General features: G+C 37.8%; 1 protein-coding gene across 3 annotated transcripts in view; it reads right to left on the bottom strand.

Moving 5' to 3' along the window:
* The window catches only part of LOC137006164 (NLR family CARD domain-containing protein 3-like), a 35,914-nt gene extending 17,115 nt beyond the window's left edge, over window positions 1-18,799 (bottom strand). For 2 of the 3 annotated variants that reach the window (XM_067366712.1, XM_067366729.1), the window contains exons 1-8: window positions 18,716-18,799; window positions 14,948-15,017; window positions 13,884-14,041; window positions 10,923-11,201; window positions 6,870-6,932; window positions 6,624-6,686; window positions 2,786-4,568; window positions 2,212-2,385 (exon numbers count right to left, since the gene is read on the bottom strand). In XM_067366712.1, the coding sequence (XP_067222813.1) occupies window positions 2,212-2,385; window positions 2,786-4,568; window positions 6,624-6,686; window positions 6,870-6,932; window positions 10,923-11,181 (2,342 nt within the window). In that variant the 5' untranslated portion in view covers window positions 11,182-11,201; window positions 13,884-14,041; window positions 14,948-15,017; window positions 18,716-18,799. Of the gene's footprint in view, window positions 1-2,211; window positions 2,386-2,785; window positions 4,569-6,623; window positions 6,687-6,869; window positions 6,933-10,922; window positions 11,202-11,815; window positions 11,926-13,883; window positions 14,042-14,947; window positions 15,018-18,715 lie in introns of those variants that run through there. The other variant, XM_067366719.1, reaches the window with a different exon arrangement.
* Window positions 18,800-20,897: the final 2,098 nt, after the last annotated feature.

Consider the following 20,897-nt stretch of genomic DNA (forward strand, 5'->3'; position numbering starts at 1 on the left):
TTCAAGCCCATCTGAATTGCAGTGGTGGTCATCTGCTCCGCCGTGGGGGTCTTCAAACCCGTATGAACTGCAGTGGTGGTCATCTGCTCCGCCGTGGGGGTCTTCAAACCCGTATGAACTGCAGTGGTGGTCATCTGCTCCGCCATGGGGGTCTTCAAACCTGTATGAACTGCAGTGGTGGTCGTCTGCTCCGCCGTGCGGGTCTTCAGGTCTGTCTACCTGGTTGTCTGTCCAGCCTTCTTCGCCCTGGTCATCTGCCCTGCTTCAGTTTCCAGGTCGCCTACCTCTTCATGGACCTGGCCCTCCATCACGCCCCTTGGTCTGACTCTGCTCCACCTCCCTCCGGGACAGTTTAAGAGTGTCTGGAAGCCACTCCTTTGAGGGGGGGCTCTGTTACATGTGCCCTGGGACCGTGCTCTATACTCATTATATGAACTCCATTTCCCACAATTCCCCACCTAGGAACCAATCACACACTCACATCAGTTTCCCATCAGTGACTCTTTATAAGCTGCACTCAGACACGCACACATGGCTGAGTATAGTTTAGCCCTTTGTTTGCATTCCGTCCGTTCCTTGTCTTGCCTAGCCTTGCCTGTGTTTTTGACCCTTGACTGATTTCTTGTTCGTGATAGTTTGCTGCCTGCCTTGTGCTTTTGCCTGTGTATTGGATACTCTTTTGCCTTGCCTTCCTGTTTCTGTTTGCTGGTGTTTGACCAACTGCCTCTATGACTACGCTCTCCTGTAAAAATAATCTCCAACTCCGTTTTCCCGTTCCCATCCGTTACACTTTTGTTATTGTTTTTATTTCTTATTCATTCCATTTTTATTCTTATGTATTTATTTTCTTTTTATGTTAAGCAATTTGTATTACCATTGTGTATGAAATATAAATAAAATTGCCTTGCTTTGCCTAAAGCATTTATCATAATGATGCAATATTATTATGTCATTATGCCATTTATTAGCTCATTTGAATATGCCTTGTGGCAATATCCTGTATTACACTTAATGGATAATGTTATATTCTGTAATCCAGTACTGGATTTTTGTTTCTAAATGTTACTATAGTAACTGAATTTCTCTTATTATATATGTGATTTTTATGCTTACATGAACTTTATGTAAATTACCTAAAGCTATTATGGGTTTGAATGCGGTTACAATTTCTAACCATTAGGTAGAAATGATAAATGGGGAAAAAAATATTTTTCTCTGACTTATGCAGTCCAAGTGGGTCATACTTTCAACTCAGAAAATATGCACATCTGTATAAAAAAAAAAATCATTTATTGTGATAGTATTTCATTCATTATTTTAACCTTTTAAGACCTGAAGGCTTTTTTAGAGTTTTTTTTCTGAGCGACATACACAAAAGTAAAGACTTGTAACGGCAAAACTTTAGCAAGGAGACTCAAAAGGTAGGTATCATTTGAAATAACACTTTTTAAATTTTTAGGAAATATAAATTACATTACATTTGGATATTTTCATGCTGAGATATTGCAGATAAAATACAATATATATATATATATATATATATATATATATATATAGAGAGAGAGAGAGAGAGAGAGAGATACATATATATTATGATTTTTCATTTTTTTTTATTTTGATAAAGTATAGTTGAATAAAGTGTTATTAATTTTTGCAGCTAAATAAACTTTAGAGGCACTTCTCGGGATTCTTTAGGAGTTTTTCAAAATTTCAAAATGCCTATTTTGTTATTCCACGTTGGAAAAAGAATATGGATGGTTCCGGGAACATTGGATACACACTGCATCCCGGAAAGATGAGAGACGTGTTTTTATCCAAGTATGTTACATCATTCCGTGAGTAATATATCTTGTGATCAAGGCAAACTTTGATTTTGGATTAATTTTAATCATGAGAATCTGCTTTAAATAATGATATGCCATTTTCTATGATCTGTGCATTTTTCATGAAATTATGAGCATGTGACATCTACATATTTGTATTCAGTTAGCAGTTGTGCTGTTTTTGTTGTAAACACATATTACTCAGACTCATTAGAGGGTGAAAACAACACAACAGAAGCATGTTGGCTTTATCTGAACATGTAAAGACTCTGGTTTTGTATGCAAAAAGAATTTTTGTGCTACCTATATGGGTTCAGTTTTTACTGGCCCTTAAAGAGAGACAAGCAAACGGGAGAGTGGGCACTCCATCCGGTTTTAAAGAGTTTACCTCAGTATTTCCAGCTGACAGTTTGGACTCTTTAGTCCATCAGAAAGAAGTTTCACTCCTGAATCCTGTAGGTCATTGTTACTCAGGTCCAGCTCTCTCAGGAATGAGTTTGCGAATTGTAGAGCTGAAGACAAACTTTCACAACACTGAGCAGTGATATTACAGCACTGTAGCCTGTGAAGAGAACAAAACAAACAGCGATATTAATGCTTATTAAGTAGTGTTTATAATCTAGAGCATTGGTAACTTGGAAAAACTTTTGACTGTCATGTAAGCAAAACTAAAATGATGTTCTCTTATAATAATGAAAAAAATGATGTTCTCTTATAATAATGAATCAGTATTTTCAGTTTCTTTAATTTATGATACAATTAAGAATCATAACATGGGTAACACTCAGGTTCAACCTGTCTGATGGTGGAGACATTTTGGCTTTTAATATCATCACACCCGTTGATACATTTACATTTATTCATTTTTCTGAACAGTCTCAGCCAACAAGTTATCCATGTAAAAAGAAAGCCCAATTACAAAAGACCAACAGTATATAAATTAATGTAAAGAAGATTCTTACAGTGCACTTTTGGTGTTTTTGATCACTGGTAGCAGTCTCATCACGGCTTCATCAGATCTTCTGTATTTCTGCAGTTCAAACTTCTCTTGAGTCTCTTTTGACATCAGGAGCACAAACACCAGACGAGACCACTGAGCAGAGGAGAGATTATGTGCTGAAAGATTTCCTGAGCTCAGATTCTTTTGGATTTCCTCCAAAAAGTCATCTTTCAGTTCACTCAAACAGTGGAAGAGATTGATGGTCCTCTCAACTGATTTCTCCTTCTCTATTTCCTTTTTGATATAGTCAGCAGTGTTTTTCATGTTCTCTGTTTTGAGTTCCAGTCGTGGCAGTAGTTCCTTCAGGTCACTCTGATTGGACTCCAGAGAGAGTCCCAGAAGGAACCGGAGGAAAAGGTCCAGGTGTCCAATCTCACTTTGCAAAGCATTTTTGACTAAAGCCTTATGAAGCTGAAACTGTGTCTTTTTGGACAGTTTCCATGTCAGTTTTTCTCTACAGGATTTAAAAAGTGGCTTTGCTTTCTCATCTTTAATCAAAAACATATAGAGAGCAGCAAGGAATTCCTGGATGCTGTGATGTACGAAGCTGTAAACCTTTCTTGTTGAAACAGCTTTTACCTCCTGAAAAATCGGAGTGCAATACCCAAAGAACACCGACCCTTCATTGACATCTAATCCACATTCATGAAGATCTTCTTTGTAGAAAATCAGATTTCCTTTCTCCAGCTGTTGAAAGGCCAGTTTCCCAAGCTTCAGAATAATCTCATCAAAAGACCCGGCATTGGCTTTAGGCTGAGAGTCATCACAGTATTTGTTTTCCATCTGTTGCTGCTGAGTAAGTAAGAACCTTGTGTACATCCCTGTGAGAGTTGTGGGTGTTTTGTCATTGCTCTCTCGAGCCAGTAGAGGCTGAAGAACAGTGAGAGAGATCCAGCAGAAGACGGGGATGTGGCACATGATGTACAGGCTCCTGGATTTCCTGATATGACGGATGATGTTTCCAGCAACCATAGGACTACTGTTAGTTTTGAAGTATTGCTCTTTCTGCTCATCGTTGAATCCTCGCACCTCTGTCACCAGATCAATGTAGTCTCGGGGTATCAGACTGGCTGCTGCTGATCTGGATGTGATCCAGATGAGAGCAGAGGGAACCAGTTGTCTCTTGATCAGGCTTGTAACTATCTTACTAACTGTTGTTTCTTTGTGAACATCTGTAAATCTGTCATCCTTTTTAAAGCTCAAAGGGAAGCGACACTCATCCAGCCCATCAAAGATGAACATGATTTTACCGTCACCATCAGGAAGAGAAGGCAGTTCTTTAGGATCACTAAAGAAGTACTTGTGAAGCAGTCCCATGAGACTGCATTTATTTGTGATTAAATTTAGCTGACGGAATGGCAGAGGAAAAATTAAGGCAATATCCTGATTTTCTTTTCCTTCAGCCCAGTCAAGGATGAATTTATTGACGGAGACTGTTTTTCCTACCCCTGCAATGCCCATCATCAACACTTTTTTGTTTTGTCGACCGTTATGGACTTTAAAAATGTTATTGCACTGGATTGGTGTGTCCTTGGCATCAAATTGTTTGAATTCGATCTGTCTCACTTTGTGCTCAACTATTCCTCCAGTCTCATTCTCCACCACATATAGATCAGTGTAAATATGGTTCAGATGACCCATCTGAGAATTACCAACCAATATTTGCTCACACTCCTGTTTTAATTTGCCCTTTAGTCTGAGGCTGATCACATGAAGAGCAGCTTTACTGTCCTCTGCAGCTGAGCCTTTGAGAAAGAGGGAAGAAGTCAGCAAAAAGTGATCAGTTTTTAAATAAAATAATAAAATCTTTATGTAAATTCCAATCTAGTCTGTGATTCCTATTCATAGTTTTCATGTGACATCACACCCTTAAAGGAAAGCCCACCTTGGAGGGCAAAACAAGGCTTTCCTCCATTGCCCGGCAGTCATTTTTTACCAGGTTTGTCGTAAGATCTAATGTAGTATTATATTAAAAGACCAATTTCAATATTCACCTTATTGATTATGCATACTTTGTAGAGGCAAACAAATGAAAACAAAATATTATTTTATTAATACAAGTTTTGTTTTTCATGCTATAAGAGGACCGACGACCTCAGTAATACAGTAAAATAAACAAATACAGTACATACAAATGCAGGATTCAAGCTCAAAATTACTACCATAACATGGGACAAAAATATGAAATAATAATAACAATAAGCGATGCGCAGACAAGAAAAAAATTTGTATCAATATTTTTTCAATTCTATTCCAATTATTTGTAAAATTAATGACTTCAAAAATCTCACTGTACATTGCTATTCTTGTTATGGTGGAGCCGTTGTTTACACACTACATCTGCACTTTACTGTAGCATCCTGACTAATTTCAGGAGCACCCTAAAGAACAAAATATATGCAAATTAAATTGGACAGAAAAATTTTAAACTCACAGCACATGCAGTGATTAAGCTTTGAGACGCGAATCATGTGCTTCTTGCGTGAACGTCATTCTGAAACCCACGCAACCGATTTTATTAGATCAGCCTTTGTCGTGTGATAAGCATACTAGGCTCACATTTTTGTTTTCTGTTCAATTGACGGATGCTTTGCCAATGCAATGACGCAAAACACAGCTTTAGTGATCTTAGATTCATTATGACGGGACAGATTAGACTATGACGGGTCACCACTGTATAAAACAGTTTGCATACATTTGATATAGACTGCAATAAAGCAGGACAATCAATTTAAAAAGGCTATTATTCACCTGTATGTGCTTGAAGTCTTCGACACAGACAGCGTTTTAATCAATTGTTTATAAACTAGGCATAACCTTTACTAATCGATTCGTGTGAAGTGTAAACCCACTCCTGTCCTCACATAATCATCAGATGATCTCTTCTTGATGAACTGTAAAGCCACAAGATGCATTATATAACAATAGATGGCAGTAATGCACGATTTTAGTTTGTGATCTGAAGACGCTGTGCTGCTTTATGAATGAATTAGGCTCGTCAGAACGCAAAACAGAAAGTAGCTTGTAGCTTTTGGTCGCGCTACACCGCTACTTGCTGGAAAATGTAGTTAACTACTGGAAAAGCTACACTGTTTTAAAAGTAGCTGAACTACATACAAGCTACTGAAAAATGTAGTTAAACTAGTAGTGCCACTGCACTGATTGCCAATTACCATGGATATCTAAACTTTGTGTACTTGGTACTGTGAAACACTAAATGTTGGCGTGCAGCAAGCAAAGCTTGTCTTCTTCTTGTGACAGACGGCCAAAAGCAGAGAAGCAAGAGCAAGATCTGCTGTATGTCCTCCATTGTTGTTTACGGTGTCATTTTCTTCTTTGTGCGAGAATGACGTTGATCGCCATTGTCCAGCTACACCACGCCTATCAAGTAAGGGTACTGTTGGTGGTGGAAACACAAGCCTGTTCAGGGTGTACTGTTCCGAATCAGATCAAACTGTATTGAACTGAACCATACCGCTCAGTAGAAATGAACCATTATTTAAAATCTTAGAGCCGTGCCTGCAGGAATCACTGTGATCACCCGTGATTAATTGTGTCATACCAGGTGAAAAAAATTTGTGTTCTTTAAGGCCACATCTGTAAGAATAAACCCAAATTTGGGGTTTCTCTGTACAGACAGGGATCATTATTTACCCTCCAGCGGTTTTGTACTGGCTCCAGTAAGCAAAAGGAAATATTAAGCTGAAAACCAGCAGTTATTAATTTATAAATTATTCTATAACCCATGATAAAGCAGCTGATTTTGGGGATTCTCTGTACAGACAGGGATCATTATTTACCCTCCAATGGTTTTGTACTGGCTCCAGTAAGCACAGGCTCCTCAATACTGCCCTTAGGCTGGCCTGTGTGAGAGAGAAAGAGATAAGAATGAAAATACTGTGACATTAAACCACACAAACACATCAGCAAAACAGAGGAAATATTGAGCTGAAAACCAGCAGTTATTCATTTATGAGTTATTCTATAACCCATGATAAAGCAGCTGATTTTGGGGATTCTCTGTACAGACAGTGATCATTATTTACCCTCCATTAGTTTTGATCTAGCTCCAGCAAGTGCAGGATCCTCAATACTGCCCTCAGACTGGGCTGTGTGAGAGAGAAAGAGATCAGAATGAAAATACCGTGACATTAAAGAGACAGTCTACCCCAAAATGAAAATTATCCCATGATTTACTTTTACATTTACATTAAGTCATTTAGCAGACTCTTGTCTCCAAAGCAACTTATAAATGAGAACAGTAGAAGCAATCAGATCAACATGAGTACAACAGTATGCAAGTGCTATGTCAAGTCCCAGTTAATCCAGCAAAGTGCAAGTAGCAAGGATTTTTTTAAACATGGAGAGAGAGAACAAAAAGGGAAAAAAAGAAAAAGTAAGTGCTGATATTATATGTCAAGTGTTGACATAACATCAGCAGAAGATATGCCTTTAGCAGTTTTTGAAAATGGCTAAAGACTCAGCTGCTCTGAGCTAGGGAGGTCATTCCACCAGCAGGGAACAGACTAAGAGAAGGTCTGTGCGAGTGATTTTGTGCCCCTTTGGGATGGCACTATTTGCAAACTTCTGACTGAAGTAGCAAGTTTAGGTATAGTGGTGCAGAGCCAGTGGTTGTTCTGTAGGCAAACATCAAAGCCTTGAATTGGATGCGAGCAGCTATTGGCAGCCAATGCAGACTGATGAAGAGAGGAGTGACGTGCGCTCTCTTCGGCTCGTTAAAGACCAGTCTTGCTGCAGCATTCTGGATCAGTTGTAGAGGCTTGATAGTGCATGCTGGAAGGGCAGCCAAGAGAGCATTACAGTAGTCCAGTCTGGATAGAACAAGAGCTTGGACAAGAATTTGTGTGGAATGCTCCGATAGGAAGGGTCTAATCTTCCTGATGTTGTACAAGGCAAATTTGTAGGACCAGGCTGTTGTGATCTGTGGAGCTTAAACGATCATCCATCACCACTCCAAGGTTCCTGGCTGTCCTGGAAGGAGTAATGGTTGAAGACCCAAGTTGAACTGAAAGGTTGTGGTGAAGTGTTGGGTTGGGACTGACCAGAAGCAGTTCCATTTTTGCAAGGTTGAGTTGAAGGTGGTGGTCCTTCATCCAGGCAGAAATGGCTGTCAGGCAGACTGCGATGTGACCAGCAACCGTCGGATCATCTGGTTGGAATGAGAGGTAGAGTTGTGTGTCATCAGCATAACAGTGATAGGAGAAACCATGATCCTGAATGACAGATCCTAGTGATGACGTGTAGATGGAGAAGAGAAGTGGTCCAAGCACAGAGCCCTGAGGTACCCCAGTAGCAAGATGATGTGACTTGGACACCTCACCTCTCCATGATACCCTGAAGGACCTACCTGAGAGGTAAGACTTGAACTATTGGAGTATGGTTGCTGGGATGCCCTTCGACATGAGTGTTGACAGGAAAATCTTTGTTTTAAACTTTACTCATTCTTAAGCCATTCTAGGTTTATATGACTATCTTCTTTCAGACAAACACAATCAGAGATATATTTAAAAATATCCTTAGTCCACCAAGTTTTATAATGGCAGAGCAAATTTTAAACAAAATGTATCCATCCATAAAAAAAAAGAATCCATATGACTCCAGGGGGTTATGTAAGAAAAGTATCCATATTTAAAACTTTATACATTCAAATAATGATCTTCCGGCAGATGATTGTACACAGAATGCAGATGTTGATTTGGGTGGAAGAGCAACCTTTGACCCCACGCAATGAGGAACGCGGAGGTACAGAGGAGAGAGCACAACAAACACTGGTCACGAAGTCTAAAACAAGAAATTTTAAAGAGAAATGTCGGAGGTTCCCTTTCAAGGGAACTCGCGCTGCGTCAAATGCTTTGGGAATGCCTCTGCGTGATTGCATCATGAAGCACATGTGAAATCAGTCCAATGGCGTGATGGAACGTCATAGGCGGGTGACGTCATGACCAGGAAACTATAAACCACACCTGAACCAAACAGAGTTAGTTTCTGTGTCTTCAGTAAGCGCTCTCTGTGAAATCGTCTGTCTCGGTCCTCTGAAATCGGTCCTCCTGCTGCTGAGGCACAGCAACGGCTTGTGTCGTGGGGCTCGCAAATGGATCTTGTAGAGGGGTTAGAGATGGCATTGTTAGCATCGATCCTTGTGATGTTGAGGACTCGCCAGCTCACACACAAGCGTATGAGGAGCTAGTGGAGGTTGTAACTAGAGATGTTTGCCAGATTGAACATAAGCTGGCCAGCTGAAAAGCAGGAAGCCCGTCAGTCTAGTCTATTAGACGAGCGCTTCCTTCCATCCCGGTCACAACCTCCATGCCGGGGCTTGCCTTTCTTTCCCGACCTCCACACTGAGGTCGTGGAATAGACCCACCTCCTATCGGGTCTAGCGCTTCCTTTAGTCCCCAAATATCTAATTACAGCAATATCATGGGACTAAAAAGGCGTGGTTATGGGGAGATGCCTCGGGTGGAAGAGACGCTTGCGAGCTATCTCTCCCCTGAGTCTGCATCTTCCCTAAAAGCCCTGAAGTTACCCACAAAGCCACTCAGAACATTTTCTGCTTTAGTGGGTAAAGTGTACTCGGCAACAGGTCAGGCGGCTGCATGGTTGCACTGTTGCACACAATGTCCATTCTACAAGCTCATCAAGCCATCCTGCTCAAAGGGTGGGGAAGTTAGGGTGCGGTCACACTTGTAGTTCGGTTCGTTTAGTTAATTTGGTCCGGACCAAAGAAGAAAAAAAAAAAAATTTAGTTCTGGTCCGATTAGCGTTCAGATTTTATCACTGAACCAAAAGATACCAAACCTTAAGGCATAGGGACACATTCACAATGTGATTGATCAGATTTTATGACGTATTGCCTATTTTGAGACGGAACTTACCGAACATCCAAAACAATGCTGTGTGCTGAGGTAAAAGCGCTCGTTGTGTGTGTGTAGCCTGCATGTGATGGTATTTTGGCCAGCTGGGATCTCGTGAAGAGCTTATAAAACGTGTAAAGTAGTCAAAACAGCGGCGGGAATCCATCCGTCACACACAAACAATCTGCTGCGTGGAGACGAGCGTCTGATGCCTGTGATGGGCAAACTCACAACTATGACAAGAAAAACTGATGTGTGAGGATTCTGTCCTTTTTAGGGTCTCGTCTTCCTGTTTTTGATTTGTTTACATGTCTTTGGTCCATGTTGCGTTCATATATTATTCGAACCGCACCAGAGTTCGTTTGGAAGCGGACAGAGACCCATCTTTTCAGCGGTCTCTGTCCACTTGTTTGGTGCGCACCAGGGTTTGGATGGCAGCGTTCACACATGTTCAAATGAACCGCACAAACAGAGTAAACGCACCAGGGTTCCTTCAAATCGAACCAAACAGGGAACCATGGTTACATACGTAACATGAGACTATTTCGATATAAGAGAAGAGAAGCTTGAGTTTGTTGCACAGGCCTATTTGTTTGATCCGTGAGAGGCGTCTAAGCTTTCGATACTCTTACATCTTGCGCCATACATTGCATCAGTAGGTGCAAGACAGCTTAAGATTTCTGCATATGGTTGTCTGCTGGAAGCTAGTTATTTCAATTTATAATGTTTTAAATATGGCTATTTTTCTTACAATGCATCCCTTCACTTCAAAAGGCCTTTATTAGCCCTCTGTAGCCATATGGATAAAAAAAATTATGAATGGATGCATTTTTTTTTTTTTTTTAATTTGGGCTGCAATTAACAACCATTATACACCTTGGAGAGCTAAGGACATTTTTAAATGTATCTCTGATTGTGTTCGTCTGAAAGAAGATTGTCATATACACCTAGAATTGCTTAAAGGTGAGTAAATCATGGAATAATTTTTCTTTTTGGGAGAACTAACCCTTTAAACCACACAAACACATCAGCAAAACAGAGAGGAAAGTTTAGGTTGAAAGCCAGCAGTTATTAGCTTATTCTGTAAACATTTATTCTGTGAGACATCAGTTATAGAATAATAGTACAATTTTTCAAATATATTTATAAAAAGATCCATTTATTAGTTTTACATTTTATTTATTTTTTTAACAGTACATTTAACCATTTCATTTTAATTTTTACCTTGCTTGTGTTTGTTCTCTAGCTGCTTCGCCAGATAGTTCTGGTTCATCTTCCTCAGGATCTCCACCATGATCTTTGCAGCTTCTTCTGGTCCAAAACGTGCTACCATCTTATCCACTGTGTCTAACCTATCTGCATTCTCCATTTCAGACTTTGTTATACACTCATGATCATTCACTAATTGCCACTGAAACTCCTTTAGTTCAGCTTCTACCAGATCTTTCAGTGAGTTCTTGAGCAGGTCTTTAACAGACCCCATCGTCCTTCACCGATCTGCAGCTGCAGGACAAAAAAAAAGAAAAAAGAAAGAAAAGAAATAAAGAACTCAAGTAGTTTCACTCTTACTATGTGGACCTAAATGCTCAAATGTTATTTGGATTATAAAATTAAGCTGTGATTGGATCAGGACTATCAGAGTCAACTCATCCAAAATCATCTGTTAAAGGTAGGGTGACCAGATGACCAGTTTTTCTTGGGACATTCTCATATTTCAGCTCTTTTTTTTAGTTTACACACTTATTATGAAAAAATCATGTTTTGCCCTATTTCTTCTTTCCTAAATTGTCTTTATAGCTAGGTGATCATAAAAGTGAGTAGTAGTCTTCTTTCACGTGAGAATAGCCTAAACAAATGTAGCCAACCTCGTCATAGTAAATTTTGGACTCACAATTCACAATTCGATATCATTAACTTCCAGTTAGTAAAGGTGGAATATTAGAGACCGTGGAGGAGATCAAGTCAAGTCAAAGAAGTGTGTACATTTAACGATTATCTTTAAAAGAGTGGTATTATGCAGTAATTTTTGAAAAAAGAACTCAATGTGGTATCATGCTGAATGACACACACCAGGGTTAGTCCACCCAAAACTGAAAATAATGTCATTTATTACTCACCCTCATGTCGTTTCACACCTGTAAGGCCTTCGTTCATCTTCAGAACACAAATTAAGATATTTTTAAATCCAAAGGCTCAGTGAGGCCTGAATTCACAGCTATGATATTTCCTCCCTCAAGATCCATAAAGGTACTAAAAACATAATTTAAAGAGTTCATGCGAGTACAGCAGTTCTACCTTAATATTATAAAGGGACGAGGACATTTTTGTGCAACAAAAAAAACTAAATAATGACTTTTCAACAATATAGTGATGGGCTGATTTCAAAACACTGCTTCGGAGCTTTGCGAATCGAATCAGTGACTGTCAGTACATGATTTCAGCAGTTTAGCTGTTTGATAGGAGATCTGAACCACCGATTTGAAATCGGTCCATTACTATTTTTTTTATTTTTTTAAATTGCACTTAAGCATACTTGACTTATACTGACAGAAAAAGTATATTTGCCCTATAGCCTACTTGTAATCAATCTTTTGATTGAGTTGATGGACTCGATTCTACTCTACTTTTAATCATCATTCTGAATCTGATCCAGGTTTTTGGTTTATGGAATTCGCTACCCCTTACACTTCGTAATATATCATCTTTGTCTACCTCCAAGACTCAGCTAAAAACATATCTGTTTAATATGTATTTTGGATAATGTGGCCTTATGTGGTTGTATTTTGTACATGGGTGTGTAAATGTATTGCATAGCACTATGTAAAGCGACCTTGATCTATGGAAAGAACGCTATATAAATAAAACTTAAAAGTACAGTTAAAGGTATATTTCAAGTTTAAAAAATAACTAAATTGGAACAGTAGTATACTGAAAGTACAAAAATTTATATATATATATATATATATATATATATATATATATATATATATATATATATATACATATATATATATATATAGTAGTCACTTAAATAAAACTTGAGTTTTATTTTGACGACAACATGACAATACAACATAGTAACTACATTAAAAGAGCTTTAACTGCTGTAAAAATACAGATTTTTGAGCATTAGTGGAAGTGAAGGTTTCAGAATAAACACGAAACACACATGATTGTTGTCATGCGGTGAATCTGGCCAATCGTGGAACAGCTATGTCGTCATCAGAGCTTGTGCAACTGACTCTCAAATCGCTCTTGGGGTAATTTGATGTGATGCGTCACAGTCACATGGCATCTGTGCTGTCTCAAGTCGGACAAAATTTCTTACCGGCATGCACTGCTTCATGTCAGCCTCTGATCGGTCGAACAAGCCTATTGTCTTGATGTTCCTTGTTTGTCATTAGTCCTTGTATATAAATATCCCTCATGTTTCATTGCTCTTGATCTAGCATTGTCTGTGTTAACCATTGTTGGTGAGCTTGCCATGCCATGTCATTGTTTTGTATTTAGTTCATGTTTAAGTATAATAAACTGCACTTGGGTTCAATTCAACTTACCTACAGTGGAATCGATTGCAGTTACCATGGGTTTTTATTGATTGTTTGAGTTGATGCACCTGTTGATTTGGTTGATTTTCTTGATATTTAAACCCTGTGTTTGTTCAGTTTGTTGTCCTTTTGCATTCCATTATACCAGTTGTTCTGTTCAAGTTTTTGAGTGTTTTGTTTGTTTCTTAAGGATAAAATAATTATGTCTGCTAATGCTGTAAACTATATAGGGAGCCCTAACTTGATTAACAACAGAGCCCAAACTATTAGCCTAAATTCAAATGCTTTTTATTTTTAGATATAATAACCAACACTCAAATTAAAAAAAAACTTGCAAGGCAGTGTCTCCATTAACTTGTATGTAATAAATAATGTAATTATTTATTATAATGTATTTATGTAATTATAAAGTTATGTTTTTACTCCAAATTGTTGAAATATAATCATTTAGGCTTATCACAGTGGCTGTTATATTTATGACAGATTTATTTAAATAAAAGATCAAAAGTATTAACCATGCAGATTTACTTTCACAGCCTTCTTTGGTCATATTTACTAAGGGTATGAATAATTTTGAGCACAACTGTATATATATAAAAAAATGACATCCCTTTGAATCTTAACTGTCTGTCATTACCTGAGTGATCCACGATTGTCTTTGTTCGATGTTTGTGAGTCCCTTGTTTGTCCTGAACAGTTAAACTTTCCTCCAGGTCCTGCACATTCTCAGATTTTTCAGCATCTTCTGCATATTTGACACCTTTCCAACAATGATTGTATTATTTCGAGATCCATCTTTTCACACAAAGGATAATTGAGTCAGTCGTACACAGCTATTACAACAGCGTGAAAACATGTACTGATGCTCAAGAAGTAAATAATGCATTAAGAGCAGGGAATGTAAACTTTGAACAGGATGATGTGCAAATTTTGTTTGAAGATCATATTTTTTATTTAGTACTGCCCTTCGAAAGTTAATACTTCCATGATTCCCAGAAGACAAAATAATCACAGTTTACCCTGTTCATGCAATTCAAAAAGTGTACACACCCCAGCTCTTAATGCATGTTGTTGCATCAGTATTTTTTTTATAGGTTGTCTGCATTTTTTACTTCTGAAATACTGTGGAAAATTGATTTTGCTAAAAATAATATGCAGAGAAAAACCAAGTTCTATGTTTGGTAGACACTTTGTTACATAACTTATTAGTATTCCAAAGTATTGTAAAGTATTTAGATTAAGTTACCAAACATGTGTAATCTAACAAAATATGTTACAAATTAATTTTTAAAGCATGTATTTTGTACATTTGAACCTTCCCAACTCTGGTGACCGCACAGCTCTTTAGGGAGCCTTGCCAAATTTCATGAGTTTACTGTGGCTCAGGATTTAAAGGGATTTCAGAGATAAAATAGTAAAATAAATAGTTCAAATGTATTACAATAAATTATATCTGCAAATAATATATTTTTTTTATTATATACCTAATATGACGAAAACGGCTGTTAATGTTTCTTGTTTCATCAAATTCAAACGAATTACTTAAATCAGAATCACATGAATAATCTATATTCATTTCAAAATCAAAATGGCAGCATTTGTCAAAAAAAGTCCAGTACATCACAGCATTGCTGTCAGTCATTTAACATTTCTATCATAAAACAGTTGACATTTATAATGAATAGTTAGCCTATACCTTACCTTTAACTCCTGCACCATTAAAACTGAAGCATCACACTGGAATTCTCACAATTCACTGAAGCGGACCAGCCTAAAAATGTAACATTTTTAATTTTTTGTCATCCTACAGAGTACAGCGCAACAGAGCAGCATCAAGAATATCAATGTCTATTGGCACTGCATTAATGCAAACAGCATAGCATCACAGAAAAATATAATTCTAAAACTTTTCAAGAGTAAAATCTCCCTACATTACTAAAATTTCAAAAGCGGATGAACACCAACAAGCCTCTATAATGGAATAACTTTATCACAGAGCTGCAATTTTAAGACAAACCTCATTCTTTACATGGCTGGGAGAGCAAAAAACAAAACAAAAAAGAGGTATAGCATCTTTACTGACACCATCTTCCTCACTGCTCTTTCCCTAGCTGTTACAGGTATCATCACCAATATTTTATTAATTCTATTTGTTAAATACCCAATTTTTGTAACATCATTTTTCACTTCTGCATTACTGCTTTCTAGCATTTTTGCTTTCATCCAGCCTCTTTCCATCCACCTTCTGCTTTGAAAGCTGATGAGGAGAGCTGTGTAAAGTGTTTTGAAAAAGTGTATTGCGAAATGTCCCAAAGACGATAGTAAAAACTGTAAAAAGTGCAGATGACTTTAATTGTGTTCATCATACCATCTGGGTTTGATTTAAAAATATATGCTCATTATGTCAGTGTTAAAGCGGTCACTTCAACAGTCCAGTATGGGAGTAAACTGGTTGTCAGCTCCACCTGCTGTACTGATGTGAATTTGATCTTCATTCAGCTCTTCATCTATTCTTTTACATTTGGTTTAAAACTACAAAGTGAAAATTTCTGTGGAGGCTTGATATCAATGAAAGAAAATGCAAATTCTAAAATAAAATGAAATGTTTTCAGGATAAATAACCAGCAGGCAAATATCACACACGATTACGCAAAATAAATCAAGAGGAGAAGAAATTGTGATAAATAAATTATGATTTATAGTTCATCTGAATAAACACTGAATGGACTTGAGCTAAATAATGACACTTCTGTCTTTTAGAGGCGCTTTACAGCAGAATCTGAACCGTCTCCACAGCTGTTTCCATGACTGATCCTGTTTTTAATCACTGTTTTGACAAACTATCAGTCCAGACAACATCCCAGCCATCGAAACACCAATGATGACAGAGACACAAGAAGCTGCAAGAGAAAACCGCACTTGGTTTGTGAAAGCAAATTCACTTGGCAGCTATTTCAAAATTTCCTCTGTGTCTTCAGAGGAACTTCCTCATTTTAACAGATACTTGGTTCCAGCAGTAGCTGATAGAGAAGAGGATCTCCAGCCTGCTGGAAACATCTCCAGGTTAACTTTACCAGGTTCAGCAGGTAATATAGTCAGTGGCCATGTCCCAAGTGTCAAGACTATTTCATTTACAGAGCATTTTGCAACTACACTACAGGTGCATGTCAATAAATTAGAATGTCATGGAAAAGTTCATTTATTTCAATAATTCAACTCAAATTGTGGAACTCATGTATTAAATAAATTCAGTGCACACAGACTGAAGTACTTTAAGTCTTTGGTTCTTTTAATTGTGAAAATTCTGGCTCGCATTTAACAAAAACCCACCAATTCACTATCTCAATAAATTAGAATACTTCATAAGATCAACAAAAAAGGATATTTTAAACAGATATGTCAGGCTTCTGAAAAGTATGTTCATTTCTATGCACTCAATACTTAGTTGGGGCTCCTTTTGCCTGAATTACTGCAGCAATGCGGTGTGGCATGGAGGCACTGCTCAGGTGTAATGAAGCCCAGGTTGCTCTGATAGTGGCCTTCAGCTCTTCTGCATTGTTGGGTCTGGTGTCTCTCATCTTCCTCTCATAGATTCTCCATGGGGTTCAGGTCAGGTGAGTTTGCTGGCCAATCAAGCACAGTAACACCATGGTCACTGAACCAGCTTTTGGTACCTCTGGCAGTGTGAGCAGGTGCCAAATTCTGCTGGAAAATGAAATCAGAATCTCCAAAAAGCTTGTTAGCAGAAGGAAGCATGAAGTGCTCTAAAATTCCCTGGTAGATGGCTACATTGACTGTGGACCTCAGAAAACACAGTGGACCAACACCAGCAGATGACATGGAGGCCCAAACCATCACAGACTGTGGAAACTTCACACTAGACTTCAAGCAACGTGGATTGTGTGCCTCTCCTCTCTTCCTCCAGACTCTGGGACCCTGATTTTCAAATGAAATGCAAAATTTACTTTCATCAGAGAACATAACTTTGGAACACTGAGCAACAATCCAGTTCTTTTTCTCCAGGTAAGACACTTCTGACGTTGTCTTTGGTTCAGAAGTGGCTTGGTAAGTGGAATGTGACAGTTGGAGCCCATTTCCTGAAGACGTCTGAGTGTGGTGGCTCTTGATGCACTGACTCCAGCTTCAGTCCACTCCTTATGAAGCTCTCCAAAGTTCTTAAATCGGCTTCGCTTGACAATCTTCTCAAGCCTGTGCTCATTCTTTTCACTTGTAAACCTTTTCCTACCACACTTTTTCCTTCCAGTCAACTTTCCATGATTATCCTTTGGCACAGCACTCTGCGAACAGCTCTTTCAGCAGTGACCCTCTGTGGCTTACCCTCATTGTAGAGAGTCTTGATGATCGTCTTCTGGACAACTGTCAGGTCAGCAGACTTCCCCATGACTGCTGTTGGCATTACTGACCTAAACCCAGTATTTATTCCCTGAGAATGGTCATTTAATAAAACTTGAAATTAAATATTCTAATCATTTGAGATACTGATTTTTTTTATTTTGATGAGCAGCAAGCTGTAATCATCAAAATTAAAACAAAAAAGTACTTTACTTTTTTAATTAAATCACAGACAAAAAAAAAACTATCATGATATTCTAATGTATTGAGATGCACCTATATAGACCAAAAGACTCTACAGTCAGTAAAAACACCATAAAAACATCAAATATATACATCAAAAACATAAACATAAAACAAAATACAGCCCCCAAAACACCAACAATTAAAAGTTACAGAAAATAAGTACGTTTTTAAATTAGATTTACACATCTCAGTGGAGGAAATAGATCTGACAAGAGAGAGAGAGTCAATATGCTGCTCTTTTTGTCACTGTGTTTTTTTAAAACACACACACTTGTAAATGTAGTTTATGGGTAGTCTTCATAGGCGTAATGGTTTTTATACTCTACAGACTGTACATTCTCTCACCTACACTACCCCTACCCCTAAACCTAACATCACACAAAACTTTCTACATTTCTTAACTAAAAAAAACCACTGTTTAGTCATTTGGTTTAGGAGGACACAGAAAGTGCAAAATTACTAATCCTAATGTTGTAATACCCATGTCATTAACCATATATATATATATATATATATATATATATATATATATATATATATATATATATATATATATATATATATATAATATATAGTACACACTCACACACACTTTCCAGAAAGCAGGTTTATGTCTCAGAAGATATTTCAGGGTTAGTTTAGTTTACTTAGTTACTAGTTTATCTCTAAGCTTCAGATGTGTGACAACAGATTATGTGTCAGTTAATTATACATAATTATTATTCAGTCCTACATTTCCCATCTCACATTTCACAGATCTGCATTCAAAAGTGAAAATATTTATGTATTTATGGACACTTTATTTCTGCAATGGGAATTTTCTGTATCTGAAAATAGATGAAAGCAACTAGTGAAAGATGAAACACTCACCTCAAACAATATTTGTTGACTTCTCATTTTTTTCTCTTCTGAACGGTCGCGTTGGGCAGCAGCTCTGAATTTTTTCACTTTCTCTGAAATAAAGGAAGTGAAACTGCTTCTCAAGTGTCAGTGACAGTCAGATGTCCGCAAACACACTAATTCTTAACTGTTTTTTATTCTTAAATCTGTGTTCTCAGTAAACTGAACTTTTTGGAAGTAGGTTTTTCCAACTTTGTTAATACATGTTTTGAACATTACAGATTTTTATAGTCACTAGGACCAATGTGATTGTATAATGTGCAATAAACTGCAGATCATTTATCATTTAATTGGCGCAAAATGAATTCAATGACGACATCTTTCAAATTATATGAATTCATTTCTCACTTCGACACAAACACCACCAAAACTCTGAACATACAGGCCAATTTGCACATGTTTACATACTCTTTTCTAAACTGTTAAATTTAAGTTCAAAACTAACATAATACAAAACATCTCAGGTTACGCATGTAACCATGGTTCCCTGAGAACAGGAAACGAGACACTGTGTCTAACACACTATGGGGAACGCCTCCGCGGGAACCGGTGTCTGATACGTTATCAAATCGCAACAATCGTATTGGCTGGCGAAAGCCTATGACGTCACTACTAGTGTGACTCGAACGCACATAAGGGGCACCTAGAGAACAAGCCATCCACTTATCGTCTGAAGGGACTGTTCAGCAGGTGGCTCCCGGGGCATGGCAGGGAGACGCAATGTCTCGTTCCCTGTTCTCAGGGAACCATGGTTACATGCATAACTTGAGACGTTCCCTTTCGAAGGAAACTTGGATTGCGTCTTATATGCTATTCCCTGAGAACACCACTGCACTCTGAACAAGCAAAACTACACACAGATGTGAAAAATGTCAATTATCTTATAATAATTTTTAGAAGTGTTTGCTTTTGCAAGATGTGTGTGTTTTGTGGTTTAGAGTTTTGAGAAATGGAGCCATAGTTTCAGGAACTGTATGTAACATTTAAAAAACTGTAACTTCTCTGTTAAGCTGCGAGTTGGTTATGAAAACTGTGTGAAGAACTTTGAAAAAGTGACCTAAGTATTGAGAAATGTGTCCTGGTGACTGCAAAAAAAAACCCTGTAAATGTGTATCAAGAGAGTGACGAACCGAAGGTGTGAACGGGAGTGTGTGTCAATAAACAAATATGTGTCTGGTTCTATGTGTGTGTGCTCAAGGACACAGAGAACTGTGGTTCTACTCTTAGAACCTTATAAGGACATCAGCCATCTTGGCTGAGTTTACTGGAGTTCAAGGACACAAAAGCCAGACAGCTTGCACCTGCGAGGCCTTGAGAAGGATCTGGAAACTTTGGGAAAGTTACAACATACGTCAATCAAGAAGATAACCCAACGTCTGCAATAAACAACACGAGTATAAAAGACTGATGAGCTGATTGCCTCTTCGGATACTGATACGTCAGTACCCCCTGACGCCTAGAAGCCCAGAGCTGAGGACAAAAGAGTGATTACTGTATTTTATACCTTAATGATAAAGTTTTAATGGCCTTTACATTTTTCTTTGCTATAAAAAGAAAAGTAACCTATTAAAAGAAATTTAATTGATTACAAAAGCTGCCTACCTTGGCTTGATTTATAGCATTTTAAAGGTGCCGTAGAACGTCTTTTTAAAAGATGTAATATAAGTCTAAGGTGTCTCCTGAATGTGTCTGAAGTTTCAGCTCAAAATACCCCATAGATTTTTTTTATTCATTTTTTTAACGGCCTATTTTGGGGCATCATTAAATATGCGCCGATTTACGCTGTGGCCACTTTAAATCTCATGCTCCCTGCCCATAAGTTCAGTGTTTATTTGGATGTTTATATTTGGTTATGAATGAGTTTGATAAAGCTAACATTACACACTGTTGGAGAGATTTATAAAGAATGAAGTTGTGTTTATGAATTATACAGACTGCAAGTGTTCAAAAATGAAAATAGCGGCGGCTCTTGTCTCCGTGAATACAGTAAGAACCTATGGTAACTTTAACCACATTTAACAGTACATTAGCAACATGCTAACGAAGCATTTAGAAAGACAATTTACAAATATCACTAAAAATATCATGTTATCATGGATCATGTCAGTTATTATCGCTCCATCTGCCATTTTTCGCTGTTGTTCTTGCTTGC

Source organism: Chanodichthys erythropterus, chromosome 3, assembly GCF_024489055.1.
Source record: "Chanodichthys erythropterus isolate Z2021 chromosome 3, ASM2448905v1, whole genome shotgun sequence".
Taxonomy (NCBI): Eukaryota; Metazoa; Chordata; class Actinopteri; order Cypriniformes; family Xenocyprididae; genus Chanodichthys; species Chanodichthys erythropterus.